Source organism: Centroberyx gerrardi, chromosome 13 (genome assembly GCF_048128805.1).
Source record: "Centroberyx gerrardi isolate f3 chromosome 13, fCenGer3.hap1.cur.20231027, whole genome shotgun sequence".
NCBI lineage: Eukaryota > Metazoa > Chordata > Actinopteri > Beryciformes > Berycidae > Centroberyx > Centroberyx gerrardi.
The window spans coordinates 23,594,369-23,608,839 of record NC_136009.1 but is presented as its reverse complement, the minus strand read 5'-3'; the positions used below and the strand labels follow the sequence as shown (position 1 = coordinate 23,608,839).

At 43.7% G+C, this 14,471-nt stretch overlaps 1 protein-coding gene across 1 annotated transcript in view; it reads left to right on the top strand.

The window, feature by feature from the left end:
* Nucleotides 1-12,725, top strand: part of st6galnac5a (ST6 (alpha-N-acetyl-neuraminyl-2,3-beta-galactosyl-1,3)-N-acetylgalactosaminide alpha-2,6-sialyltransferase 5a) — a 34,069-nt gene extending 21,344 nt beyond the window's left edge. The window contains exons 3-5 of the mRNA XM_071924363.2: nt 412-824; nt 8,095-8,202; nt 11,994-12,725. Coding sequence (XP_071780464.2) covers nt 412-824; nt 8,095-8,202; nt 11,994-12,282 — 810 coding nt within the window. The 3' untranslated portion in view covers nt 12,283-12,725. The remainder of the gene's footprint in view (nt 1-411; nt 825-8,094; nt 8,203-11,993) is intronic.
* The last annotated feature ends 1,746 nt before the right edge of the window (nt 12,726-14,471 follow it).

The window sequence follows — 14,471 nt, the reverse complement described above, 5'->3', positions numbered from 1 at the left end:
TTGTCACTACCCATTTGTCAACAAAGCATTTTCCTCCTCAAACATATTGTGAAGCTTTTTACTAAAGTTCCCCTAGGTGTGCATTTCTGTCTGCTTTGCATATTGCTGTATAAACCAAGGGCGAAAAAGAATTTTCAGAGCGTTTTTTGACTACTGCAGAGGAGCAAGTAGACTTTATAACAAATATGGTGCAAAATGAATATGAAAATAGTGCTGGTAATGCTGCGGGTGCATCCACAGGGGATGAGGAGACCAAATATCTACACGCACAGTACATATTTGTATGTGAAAGTTTTGCTTCTTTCCCCTAACTGTCTGTTTACTTCCCCCTTCCCTACTCCCATCTATCTATCTATCTATCTATCTATCTATTTATCTATCTATCTATCTATCTATCCTCTCCTCTCTCAGCCTCTCAAGATGCACTGTCAGACCTGCGCCCTGGTCACCAGCTCAGGTCATCTCATCGGCGGCGGTCGGGGGGACGAGATCGACCGCGCCGAGTGCGTCATCCGCATGAACGACGCCCCCACGGCCCGGGGTTACGCCGGTGACGTCGGCCGCCGCACTTCGCTGCGCGTCATCGCCCACTCCAGCATGCAGCGGGTCCTGCGGAGCCGCCACGAGCTGCTCAACGCCAGCCAGGACACCGTGTTCATCTTCTGGGGCCCCAGCAGCTACATGAGGCGTGACGGCAAGGGCCTGGTGTACAACAACCTGAGGCTGATGAACCAGGTGCTGCCCAAGCTCAAGGTCTACATCATCTCCTGGCAGAAGATGCTGCAGTTCGACGAGCTCTTCAAGAAGGAGACCGGCAAGGACAGGTGAGGGGAGGAGAATGGAAGAAATGTACAGGAATGTGCCACCAAGACAAGTAATTCTGATTCTATGAGATGTGTGGAGGGTAGCTCGTAGTGGGGTTAATACCTCTGCCACTGGAATCACATCCACCCATGATGATGTAGGACAGAGGGTGCGTTCACACCAGGCATGTTTGGAGTGGTTTATTTACTCTGGAGCATTTACTTCTTGAGTTTGGTTCATTTTGGCAGGTGAAAGCAATGCCACGAACTTGGGTGGCGCCAGATAACCACACCAAGACGCCTGGAAATGTGAGTTTCTGTGGTGCGGTTCATTAGGAGTGAGAATGTAATCTGAATCAACTATGAGAAACGACCCCAGAACGTAAGGGTTTATGGGTAGAAGGAGACTGATGTTGACATCTGACAGCCAGCAGTTCCTCGTGCTTGAAAAGCCTAGCATAATAAAATGAGCCGGGGGGGCAAACCACAGTCTGGACTGATGCTCATATTCAGCTATTTCTTCATGTGTTCTTAACGGGTATCATCATGATCAGGTCCCATCATGCTTTGCTAAAGTTACAGCAACTTGAATCTGATTAGATTTAATTCCCCCGGCCGGCAGTATTTCTAACCTGACAAGTTACCAAAACTCTGGCCAATAGATTAGCTACTTGTGAGTCTGTATGACTTTAGTTTACAAGCTCTGGTTCACTTGTAATTGGGCTGTGTGAAGCTAAACGAACCAAATGCAAAAATGCAACAAAGTTAACTTTTCCACTATAGCTCAGACCAAAGAAAACAAGTTGGAAGTGTGATTACACCCTGAATCCTGCCAGAACTTTCTCTCATGTGTCTCACCAGCTCTCTGTGCATCTCAGCATTCCCACTGTCCCAAAAGAAAATACACAAAGCCAATATCCAATATATCCTTATTAAAAATAAAACACTGATAGCTAGTTTATACTGAGCCTGAGGGACTTTGGTCAGTATCTATTTGGCTAGGCTGTCAGTCGATGGTGAAAGGTATGGAGGTAGTCTGTGATGATTATTAAAAGATGTGCAGGTGAATTTGTCAGCTCGCCAATTACTTTTTCATCATGTACATATTTTCTATTAGATTTTATACCATGGCCTGGGGGAGTGCTCGATTCTGATTGGCTGGGAGGCGTCCATTAACTTTAACATACGGTTACATTATGTCACATCATTATAGGAATAATATCAACATTTTTGTCAGCCTTTCTCTTGAGTTCTGCAACACCTTCTCTCAAGTTGAACAGAGTTGGAGGACTCTAATGAGCCCAAGCCGAGTCCTCAGCCCCGGGGCGATTAATGCTTAATGAAAATGCTACCATACACACTCTGTTTCTCCTGCTCTCTCTCACAGTCTTCGTCCAGGGATGTCAGTGGAGATTGAATCTGACTTCGGCTTAAGACAGATGTCAGGGGGGAAATTACTGAGCAGAGGATTTGGTGAATAACTTAGACATCCATCCGTCAGAATCAGGGCCTGCAATCATAGTAGATGTTTACAGTAAGCAAGTGGTGTGTGATGCTTTTCTTATTTAGTGCATCTCATCCCTCATAGCATTAGGCATCAGCATTTGTAAAGCTTATTTTAGGGCATTTCTGCTTTATTAGATAGTATGCGGGAGGAATGATTGGACTGAGAGAGAGAAGCTACAGGCATTAGATGCCGCAAGCATTAGCGTTTCCATTTGTCTTAATCTGCATGTTTAGGAAGTTTAATAAGAAACCATTAGTATGCGATATGAGCTATATCTTTTTGCCAGGGGATGAAAGAACAATATTTTCATCTAAAACATAAAATGAATCCTGTTGTCTTTGAAGATTTGGAGGCAGAATGAGCAAGTGTTGATAGCAGAGTATCTGGGTAATCACCGATGGGTTCGGCAACTCTGCCAGCCTGTAATTGTCGATTATTATGGGTTATGCCATTTCAGTAAAGGTAATTAAGATGGTGTGGGATGTTGCCACATCCACCCATTTTGATAATATCAACAGAGGAGCAATGAAAAACAGGTGTCCCTCAGCATCCACTGTGCTTAATTGCCAAGCCGGGATGAGCCTCAACCGGTGATTAAAGGCAAATTAGTTTTTGAAATTTTGAAATCATTCCGTTTTTTATGCTCCCATAACGCTATGTTGTAATCGCTAACAGTCCCGCTGTGTTGCATTGTACTGGATCCATATTGGGCTCAGTTGTAATACTTTGAACAGAACTGTGTGGGTGGAAGCGTGGCTCAGCGGTTAGAGAGACCATCCAGTAACCAAAAGGTCACAGGTTGGATCCCTTCAACAGCCAATCTACCCATCAACACCAACTTGTAAAGCTTTCTCAGTGTATTCACTCAGGATGAGAGCGTCAGGTAAAAGCCTGAAATGCACCTACTACTGTTTCGAGTGCGAGTCGTGGAAAAGCCAGGGAACTCGAAACAAAACGATGACTCCATGCAAAAAAAAAACCAACCATTTATTTTCTCACCAACATGTTTCAGCTCCTTCACTTCCTGCTTAGAGCCTCACTGCAAAAATTACCATCTTAACAACTCATTTAATCAAGTATGAGTCCTATAATCTTGTTTATATGACAAATAGAACAATCTGCCAATAGTGTGAGATAATTCCACTTGTTTCCAAGGCAAATCGACTTGTTTCAATAATTTTCTTGAATCAAGTGTCATTATCTTGAAGCAAGTGATCTCCTTTACTGGTGCTTATTGAAAAAAGGGAAACTGCATTGGGGAAAAATTAGCTCACCACACTGGCAGACTTCTTTTTCACATGTTTAAAGAAAAATACGATTTTAAGACACAAGATTGAACACAAGATTAAACCATTAGTTAAAATGGATATTTTTGTAGCTGTACAACACCATACAAATGCGGGGAGCAACACAGTCCTCCTACACACGGATAAAACTTAGTCCCTCTCTTCCTGCTCACAGCTTGCTTCCTATCCTTTCAGAGATGACTATAGAAACAGGAGCTTGACATTTCACACCGCATTATTCATCAGCATGTTCATAAACAAGGAAATGAGGAACACTTCTTAAGTGAGATTAGCTGCGCGCCTCCTGACTAAGACCTCTCCGCGTCCAACACAGATTGCTTGATGACAAAATGTTGTGCTTTGAACTTTGAAATTTTTCCAATTTGCAAAAGAAGCGAGCGTGTGTGCGGGTGCGTGCGTGCGTGCGTGCGTGTGTGTTGGGGGATGGTGGAAGCAGGCGCTTGTCATATTAAAGACTGTCAGTCACTGTGTTTGCATATCACAACAAATCAACATGTTCCAGACAACCTGGGCCTGCTCTTAATTAAATGAAAAGTAGAAGTTCGTGCTTCAGCCACGATAGCATCAGGTCGGGTCGACCCCGCTGAGCAGACTCCAATAAGGCTGAATGTCGGAGGAAAGTGCATTGTCACTATCTATCAAACCGTTCCCAGCCAATGTGGACTGATTGATTCAGTGTGCGTCTAAAAATATCTACACATTCGGGCTCTTTTGCTCCACTGTGAACCACAACAGGAATATGACGCTGATCATGTGCAGCAGCTGTGTCAGAAAACCTCTGCAGCAAATCTCACCGGCCCTCCAAACCGAACAGGTGAAGGAGAGGTTGGGCTGGGGAGAGATTATGGAGGGGAGGAAGAGGGGAATAATGTTGCTGTTTGCGCAGACATGGAGCACAAACAGGAAAAAACGCAGAGGTGCGGACACAGAGAGAGACAAATCCTCGCACAAGAGCAAGAGCCTCAGACAGCGCAGCACGTCTTCCAGTCCTGCGTGTGCAACATCCCCTCGACTCCTTTCAACGCGCTGGGAACATTTCCTCCCTCCCCGATGGCTTTCCAGGAAGAAGCGCCTACAGCAACTCTCTCTCTCACCGCCCCCCCAAGGAGCAGAAGTGTTCAAAATACAAATGCTAAACAGGCCTTTTATTTCAGCGCTTCTGCCAGACGTTTATCCCCTTCTGCACTGTTCGCTCTGAGAGAGAATGAGAGAGAGAGAGAGAGAGAGAGGGAGAGGGAGAGGGAGGGAGTGAACGCCTTTTCAAACAGGCAGGTAAACCCTCCACTCCAAATGTGTCATCCTCATCAGCTGGAGTTGAGTAGAGCGTCAAAGTGCCTGCCTGGTTGCTCTTGTGCTTTTTTCCTCTGTTTTGCCAAGGGAAAGTTAACTGCTGCGGCATTGTTCTTAAGAGTTGTGTGGGAATAGTGGAGCAGTAGCAGGCAGCGGGGTGACAGGACGGTCGAGTGATTAGAGATGCATCCTGTTAAAATGTTGTTGAACAAGACACTGAACCTCTGCCTGCTCACTCTTTCTTAGTCACTCTGGATAAGTGTTGCCTATCCACAATTTAAAAATAGTGACAACTAGTCATAGAAAAAATATTGCAGGCACTTTTAAAGTTGCTATGTGTAGAATTTAACACCAATATATCATTGTCAAATTAATTTTGATACCTTTGTATTACCGTAAACTAATTAAACCATGATTTTGGTAGTCTCTATCTCATGCCAGTTGTATTGTTAGTGCTAGTGTTTCTCAGAAATAACACCATATTTCCCATAAACTTCTTTGGTCAAAGGTTTTCTCTTTCTCTTTACTGAAGAGGATGAACAAGTCGGAGGTGATTTTTTCATCGGCCTTTCACTCCTCACACCATCTGCCATCATCATCATCATACTATAAAGCAAGGAATCTCTGTCTGTCTGTCTGTCCTTCGCATATCTCGAGAACCGTTCGTCCGATCTACTTCACGCTTGACGGGTGTATCGCTGGGGACCCACGGACATGCAAAATAATGAATAAACTTTGAATAAAGAAGCGAACAGCGCTCTGTGCAGCAGCGGGGCTCAAAGCAAGCGACTGGAAGCGCGGTGTCGAGTGTGAAGTTGTTTGGATGAGCGGTTCTCGAGAAAGCTGCAAGCAGCAATACCGGAGGCCAAGCAATCGGCCCGTTCCGAACAGGCATGTTTTGAACAGGCACTGCACTAGTCATACTATAAAGCAAGGAATCTCTGTATGTGTGTCCTTCGCATATCTCGAGAACCGTTCGTCTGATCTACTTCACACTTGGCGGGTGTATTGCTGGGGACCCGAGGACGTGCGGTGTCGGATTTGGCGCAATTTGGACACGCGACACGTTCAATATTAATAAACTTTGAATAAACAAGCGAACAGCGCTCTGTGCAGCAGCGGGGCGAACGGGCACTGCACTAGTTGCAAGAAACTCTGAAAGTTTTAGCTCTGTTTGCGCTGGAAGAACAGCGCCCTCTTCCTTTTTTGTGCCGTAAAGCAATCCAGCAGATTTCCCACAAAATCTAATCCAGTGTCAAACGATGTAAAATGCAGAGTAGAGGCCGCTAGAGGCTGACAGTCTTCTCGGCGATGGTCTAGTTTGTTTATGGTAATTATATTATTGTCTCAAAATTAATGTGGCAGTGATTTGTTGTTAAAATGCTACATGTAGCACCTTAATGATAGTAATTCCTTTGTTGACAACATGATAACACTTAAAGAGTGGACCCTCTGCATTTTAATGATATAAATTGAAGTTCAAGTAATGATTTTTTTTTACAAAATTGTGTTAAATGCATTGAGCAGAACTGATCTTATTTTAATCTCTCATTGTTAACTGTCCCTTCGCTTTCTTGTCTTTCCATGTTGTGAGAAACTTGATGTCTGTAAACTACAACTTCACAGTCACACCTAGAAGATTCCTCTGTTGGACTGATTATATTGAAGGTCACTGGGGTTGCTTATATTCTTCCAGTAACCTCACCATCCCATTTAGTATTTCTAAACAGTCTATCAAAATGCACCTGATAACTGATGTACGATTGCCTCCACCAGTCACAATCCCAATCAAAATGAGCTTCAGCTGTGCAGCAGGGAGCTGTGATAGCGATGCAGAGCTGAGGCTGTTTCTACTGTAGGATTCAGTTGTTCCCTCTACTGTGTTTTGTCTTGTAAATCACTGATTTCATGCAAGTTTTCCACATTGTGTGTGGGCTAACCAGAGGAAGGCTAGTTTGGGATCGTACATTTTCTCTGAAACTAATTTATAAATTAATTAAATGTATATTGATTGGCTCCAGAGATGCAACTCTACTTTGGACCCCAACAGCTAAATCTACTGCAGGACTGTCTGGCAGTGAATACAGACATGGCTACAGTCCAATGAGCTGGAGATCAGCGTTATGAAGTTCCTTGTCTCTATTATATATTTCTATATATCTATATTTTTTCTGAAACAGAAGGCTAACATGTTTTTCTAAAGTTTAACCCTGTGGCCTATAAAAGTCATTCAGAACACATAACAAAATGTCAGAAATGCATGGTAGTCAATGGGAAAATAAGACTGAATTCCTCGAGTGGACTTTTGAAGATACGTTTTCATCTGACAGCAGCTCTTATGAAAGAGGCCATTCTGAATGCCATTTAGAGTTATGAAACAACATTTCAGAATGTTTTCACCACTGTATATTTCAGCTAACTTCCATTAGTGCTCATTTATTTGCTGGCAAAAACACGAGTTTTGGTTTTGGTAAATATATTTCTACTTGAACTGAAGGTTTTCATGGTCCTTTTAGAAGCAGTGCAAATTTCATGACTCTAGGGCCCATGAAACCTTTTCAAAACCAGTGTTAAAATTTAAAAAATGCGTGGTAGTCAAATTGAAAATAAGACTGAGGTTTTCATCTGACAGCAGCCTGTGAAAGAGCCCATTCTGATGGGCATTTAGAATTAAGGAGATTTTCTTATGCAGTGTAAATATCATTTCATATTTTTTTCATTACTGCATATTTCAGACATTTTTGATTAGTGCTCATTTCTTTGCTGGCAAGACTAAAAAACTGAGCAGTCTTAAACCGGAGCGATCACTCTCCCACCGAAGCCAAGTCATTCCCAACTATCTGCACTACATGCAGACCATGGCTAGTTTCTGATTAAGAGTTTGATTATTTGACAGGGTTCATTTGTATCCGTCGATATGTAGGATGGATCTGTATTTTAATGAAGCTGTGAGGGAACTTGAATGATCTTGCAGTCAGAAAAATCGACCTCTGGATTTAAATAAATCTTTATTCTGCCATATTACACTGACGTGGGATTTTCTGATTATCTATCCCAGTTAATCACATTCGAAAAATCAAATACGGCTCAGTTTTCTCCTAGCGGCCTCCCACGCATGAAATCCCTCTCTCTAAGTTTTTTTTCTTCTCTCTTCCTCCCTCTCTCTTCCTCTCCCTCTCCTCTGCAGAAGGATTTCCAACTCCTGGTTGAGTACCGGCTGGTTCACCATGACCATTGCCCTGGAGCTGTGTGATAGGATCAATGTCTATGGCATGGTTGCCCCTGACTTCTGCAGGTGAGACACTGGACCTGAATATAAAACTCCCATCATCATCTCCTCACTATCACAAGGAGTTATCAAGCAGAGGAGCCTAGGCGGTGGCTTCGAACGTATAAAATTCACAGGAGCAGCGCATTCATCTGATATGAGAGATTAACACTGTAAATGTATGCAGGCAGCTGATAAATAAAATGTCAGTATGGCTGGAGATGTTTCTGAAGTACAGAAAATTGCCTGAATATTAGTGAAAGTGTTAGAGTATGTGTCAGCGAACGAGCAATCTGACTTTCCAGATGTTGAGATTTCACACTGATGTCAAATTTATTTTTTGTTTATCAGGGATGAGAGGAGGAAAAGGTAGAGAGCTCTCACTCTGCCCCTATTTCCAGGTACCACAAACATCATCGCAAGCTGCGACAGACCAATCTGTTCTCAATTGGCATTAATGTAAAAGTTGTGCAATATTGTATCATCTGTTGTATCAAACATAAGGTTTATTTTGAACACATTACACACTCAAAAATGTATTGCTAACATCCAGAACTAAAATGTACGTTTCTGTGATATTAGGTTTTATGAGGAAAACAACTGTGTCTCAGGTCTGTACCAGGTCAGTCGCTATGGTAACGGCTATGCTTGTGCTGTTTCTACGTGAGACAAAATTGAGGAGAGTGCATATGTGAGGATTAACGCCCACTTTTGCAGCCCAGAAGGCAGGCCAGATTTTTACTATTGAGTGATTCCTCCTCCAAAACATAAGATCTTTGGTTTGATTTCGCCTGGCAGTGAATGCGGGTGCTGGCCAAGCTGGCCGAGGTCCAATCTTTCTGCCTCATCATGTCTGTCTTTGTCTGATTTGCTTTCTTACCCCATTGTTCATGTCCATTTTATTGTTTTGTCCTGGCAGCTTTTGCACGCTCAGCCGAATCCCTTGGTAACAGTTTATTTGGATAGTCCGATGTTGATATTCAACTAACTATTAGGTGACAGAAAATAGATGTTCAACAAAGTGTCACTTGCCTATTTGCTGCATCTCCACAGACTATGTAACCCTAAGCTAACCCTAACTCTAACATCAACCCCAACCCTAAGATTAACCCTAGCCCACACATTGACTATCTATACAACACTTTTCACACAATTATGAGTATCACTTGAAACTCAGTAGACTTTTTAGTGGCACATTACAGTCACTTGATAGAAGGTTGAGTTCAACATGAGATCAACATTGGACCATCCAAATAAAGTATGATCGATCTCTCTTTGACTTGGCACGGTGTCGTCTATTTCTTTTTCCTGATAAGGCTTTCTTGGGAGTTTTTTGATTGTTGATTAGTTAGATCTAGGTAGGTTTGTTCTTTATAAAGTCTTTGAGACATTCGTTTGTGATGAAGGGCTATAGAAATAATGGTACATCTGTATCTTTAGTGCAATCCATGCCACTGATGATATTTTATTAAGCTAAAAATGTAGCCATAATCATAGCATCTGTTTCTCTAAAGTGTCCTTGTTGTTAGTGGAGAGACTTTGCCATTGGGTCAGAGTGAAAACAGAGGAGAGGCTGCTGGCTGCCATGGTGACAAAGAATTTATGACACAAAGAAAAAGGACTGAGGGTTTTTTTTTAAGCTCATCAGCTTCCGTAGATCTCAGAACAAAGAATTTGTGAGAATTCTTTACCCTCCCTAGCCCTGAAGTTACCATGGCATGTACACTTAGCAACGCCCATCCTGCAGTTCCCTTGGCAGTGATGAAATTCTGCCTCTTCTAATTAGAAACGCACTGAATACGGCAGACAAAGGGCTCAAAGCAGGTAGCTACCGCTCGAAGGCAGGGGCATCCTTCCCGACCGCCATTCTGGTCTCATGTAGTGGATGCCTTCTGCAGAAATGCAAAGAACTGTGGGATACGAAGCCAGTTCTGACTCCTCCTTAGTTTTTGCTTCTGACGACTATCTCAGTTCAGCCTCATTAACGGAGTTTTACAGTTTGAATTACAGCTCACGTCTCATCCATCTCAGCCAACATTTTAATTGGGGAATTTTATTGGATGAAGTACAAATCTTATTAGATTTTTCCATAAAGTGAACAAACTGCAAAAGGTTCATTATATCTTTGTTCCTGGCTCTAATTGATTAGAGAATTATTTTTTATTTATGGTTTAGACACAAATTCAATCATGATGATAATGAAGAGGGAATACCAGTTCATTTCTCGGAGCAGTCATTTGCTTAAGGTGTTACTTAGCAATCCTTATTTCCCGTAACAAGCCAAGTTTGCAGATATACTGGACGTGATATGACTGAGAAGTCTGACTCGCAAAACCTCTCTGACTCTAAAGTCAAGTCAGGATAAATATGCCTCATTGGCATGACAGGAAAGAAAGTGATGTAGCCACAGCATTAATAAATAAGCAATAACCAATACATATAAATGTTACATTAGCTGTAATATAATCACAAACATTCCAATAAAAGTTTGATCATTTTCATGCTCTCCCCGTCTTGACTCTCTTCTTCTCCCTCTTTCTTTCTCAGCAGCAAATGAATCTCCATCCATGTTGTTCAGCTGCTACTGTTCCTTGTTGTTGCTTGTTGTTTTTAAAGCAACCTCACCCCCCCTTTCTCTTTAAGAACAAGGCCTAACATATAGTTCAAACAAAGCAAAGTCCGCACTACCAAATAACTTTCCTTTTGTTGCCTTTTGTTTAAACCTGTATGCACAAGAGCCTGCACCCGGAGGGCATCAAGAAGAGTTTTGAGTTGTTTATTCTAAAACATGTTGTTCCCCATGGAGGATGCAGTCCGCTTCTGGACCAATAAGACACAAGAACATGTCACCTTGTGTTGACCTGTTACTGTACTGTACTACTGTAATGAGTGTAGTTTTGAAAACGCAAGACCACAGTGGCAAGTCACAGTTTTGTCAAAATCCGATCTGGTGTGTGAGATATCGTGCCTGACGTATGGATGAACGACCAAATGAACAAACCAAAGCTGTAGCGCCCCCTGTGGTCAGTCAGTGTGATTTTGAAAGCACTGGAACGCATTGTTGAGATGCAGTTCCCCCAAGAAAATCATGAAAATCCAATCTGTATGAGATCGTGCGTGATATCTATCTTTTTTACCTGTAATATACCTTGTAAGTACGTTGTAATGTTTAGACAGGGTTTATTTCAAAATATTGACTTTGAAAAGCAACTAAGACGAGGGAAAAATAGCAAATAGGCCTTTCACATAATGTGATCAAAGCACTGGAAAACAATCTCCAGTGATGTAAAACAGTACGGGAATGCAGGAAATGAGCAAAAACTCCAATCACACTGGAATTGTCCTTTAACAATCAATTTCCTGGCTTTTTCTTATTCTGCCCATGTATAGTATTGGAAATTTCATGAGCTTTGTTCAAGTAGAAATAGGCTGGGTTTTCCAACTTTGTTTCTTTATTTTGGTTAAATCATTCTTAAATTCAATTCTATGTAGCATTAAATTTGGCTTTCTGAGACCTGCAGATGCCATGGAACAAACAAACGAATGGAAACCAATCCATAGCACGGAAAAAGCATGCAACTGAAACGGCCATCTGCTATTGGCTGATCTTGGGTGCCAGGTGATGTCAGCACCTGTTGTACTCTATAGAAGGTGACATCACCTGGTACCAAAGATCAGCCAATAGCAGATGGCGATTTCAGTAGCACGGTTTTTACCCTTACATGTCAGGCTTTACACAGATTTGGGTTTGGGGTTTAGTTACTCTTTAATGTTTTTAAGATGTCAAATGTCTCTCTCGTGTGTCTCCGCCCCCCCAGGGAGCCCCAGCACCACTCCGTCCCGTACCACTACTACGAACCTCACGGCCCGGACGAGTGCGCCATGTACATTTCCCACGAGCGCGGCCGGCGAGGCAGCCACCACCGCTTCATCACGGAGAAGCGGGTCTTCGCCAACTGGGCACGGACGTTCGACATCCACTTCTACCAGCCCGACTGGAGCCCCCCGCCCCTCCCGGCCAACCGGACACTGGAGGGTGCGGCGGGTGCGGCGGGTGCGGCGGGTGCGGCGGTCTCGGCGGCGCCTCTGGTGCCCCAGAAGACGTGACTGTTGTGGAAAGTGGGGACTAATGTTTTCAGAGATTCATCTCAAAGGGACTGAGGATTGGGGATGGAAGGGCCGCCTGGTTAGCGGACCTCCTGCAGATATGGGATATGGAGACATATGAAGTATATAAGAAACATAGTGGACACAGGTGGAGATGGAGTCATGTATTCCCGCTGGACTTTGCTATGAACCTTTCTCCAACTCTGTGTGTTTTGTCTGCTGAGGCGGAGCCAGTTCAGAGTTCCTGCCTACATCCGTTCGTACGGCTTGGAAAGCTTGTAAATGTGAGGTTAGACTAGGAGACGACACCTTCACGCACTCCACTGTCGATGCATGCAATGTTTTACTGTGGATCTTCCTGGTTTTTGTGCGTTTGTGTGCGCATGCGTGTGTGTGAGTGTGTATGTGTGTGTTTGCCAGAGGGATCACAGAGCGACCACAGAGCGTACAAACTTGAGTTTGGGCTCAACACAAAGCCACTGTTTGACTATGAAGGATTCACTGCTAACCACTAGAACGTCCCTCATCTGACAATGGAGATATAATTTGTTGCAGTACATGCTGAACACCGATACTGCAATTTGAATCACATGTGGTCTTGTTTGCCTCCATCTATTTGAGAAGGTACGATTTGTCCCTGTTCAGATATTACGTCGGTTTGTGGGTTTCAAGGATTGAGGAGATCAAGCAGGATGAGATTCTTCTTCGCGTCAAGGCAACGACATATGAATCATTTCTCCGACCTTCATACACAAAGCTCGCCAAGTGTGCATAGTGCGGTAAACTCACACAAGTGTCACCCAAGTCAAACTTTGCAACGCAGCACTCCTGGCTGAACGGCAGGCGTGCATCATTCACCGGGACGCCGCGTCTGCGTTGTCTCGTCTGCACTTTGGCATATTCCTATGTATCATAAGGCTTTGTCGGCGGCCTGTCACCAGTTAATAGGCCGATTTATATAGCTACAAGCGGGATTGCCATGTAAATGCACAGCCATGTCACACAAGACAAGCGGGAGATTAAGATCGAGAGCGGGGACGCGGCGGCGGCATCCATCCTACTATATTCATCTGCTGCCGCTTCCGTGATCCTGAATGCCTCGCAGGAGAATGGCACCATTTGGGAGAATATTGGGGGTTTTTTTTTTCTTAGATTAATGTGATCCGTGCACTCTCCCCTCCCCTCTCTCTCGGTCTCTCTCCCTCTCTCTTATTTGATAAGAGTATGTTTCATGTAGGCTACCCTCCCCTTCTCTCTCTCTCTCTCTCTTGCTCTGAGACCTTCTTCCTTCCCCTCTCTCCGTCTCAATGAATAAGAATCAGGTGTCAGTCAGGAGAAGGGGGATGAGAAGCGTTGTTATCTTAATGATATATCCTGGTGCTAAGTCCCTATTGATTTCACCTTCGTCTGTGTAATGTGAGTAACGAGAGGCGAGATGCTCCGGGTCAGATACATAGGTGCTCACACAAAGGGAACGTGTCTCACATCACGTTCCCCCCGGCCGCCGCTCGTACATCACCGACAGCTGTGGGAGTGGTAGCGCTGCTGTGTGTTTTCCAGAGAGCTTGAATGGCTGCGATGATGAGTATTAGCACTTGAGCATTTGAGGTTCCTCTGTACAGGGTCACAGTATGTTGTTGAGCTATTTTTGTTTCTTCTCTTTTTGCACATTGTGGGAAAAAAAAACTCATTCCACTCAATAAAAGACTTTTTGTCAAAGGGAGTCCGGCATTCAGCAGTCTATTTCTACATCGTTGAGTAGCAGAGAATGTGGGGGAAAAAAAATAATAAAGACTGAAACACTGCTTGTGTGTTTGGAAGTAGCAGCCGCACATCAAATGAAGATTAAACATGCAGGTTTAGCGGGAGATGGGAGGCCGGTGACTCACCCTCGCCCTCCATTGACGGCAGCACCTCCTGCCATTATATTTTCAATGTCTCTCTTCCTGTCTGGCGGTGCCATCAGGCCGCCTCGTACTGAAATAATAATGAAAGACAGGCAGGGCTACAAGGGCTTCTCATTACCCCCCAGAGCTAAAAATAAAACCATGACACCGCTCGCTGTTGAATGAGAGTTGGAGCGCCCCTTATATTTCCAAGTAGCAGTGCCACATCTGAAGCTGAGGCACATAAATCAAGGCAACAATATAGGGTGATGAAGGGATCTTAAGTGTCCTATAGGGGGACTG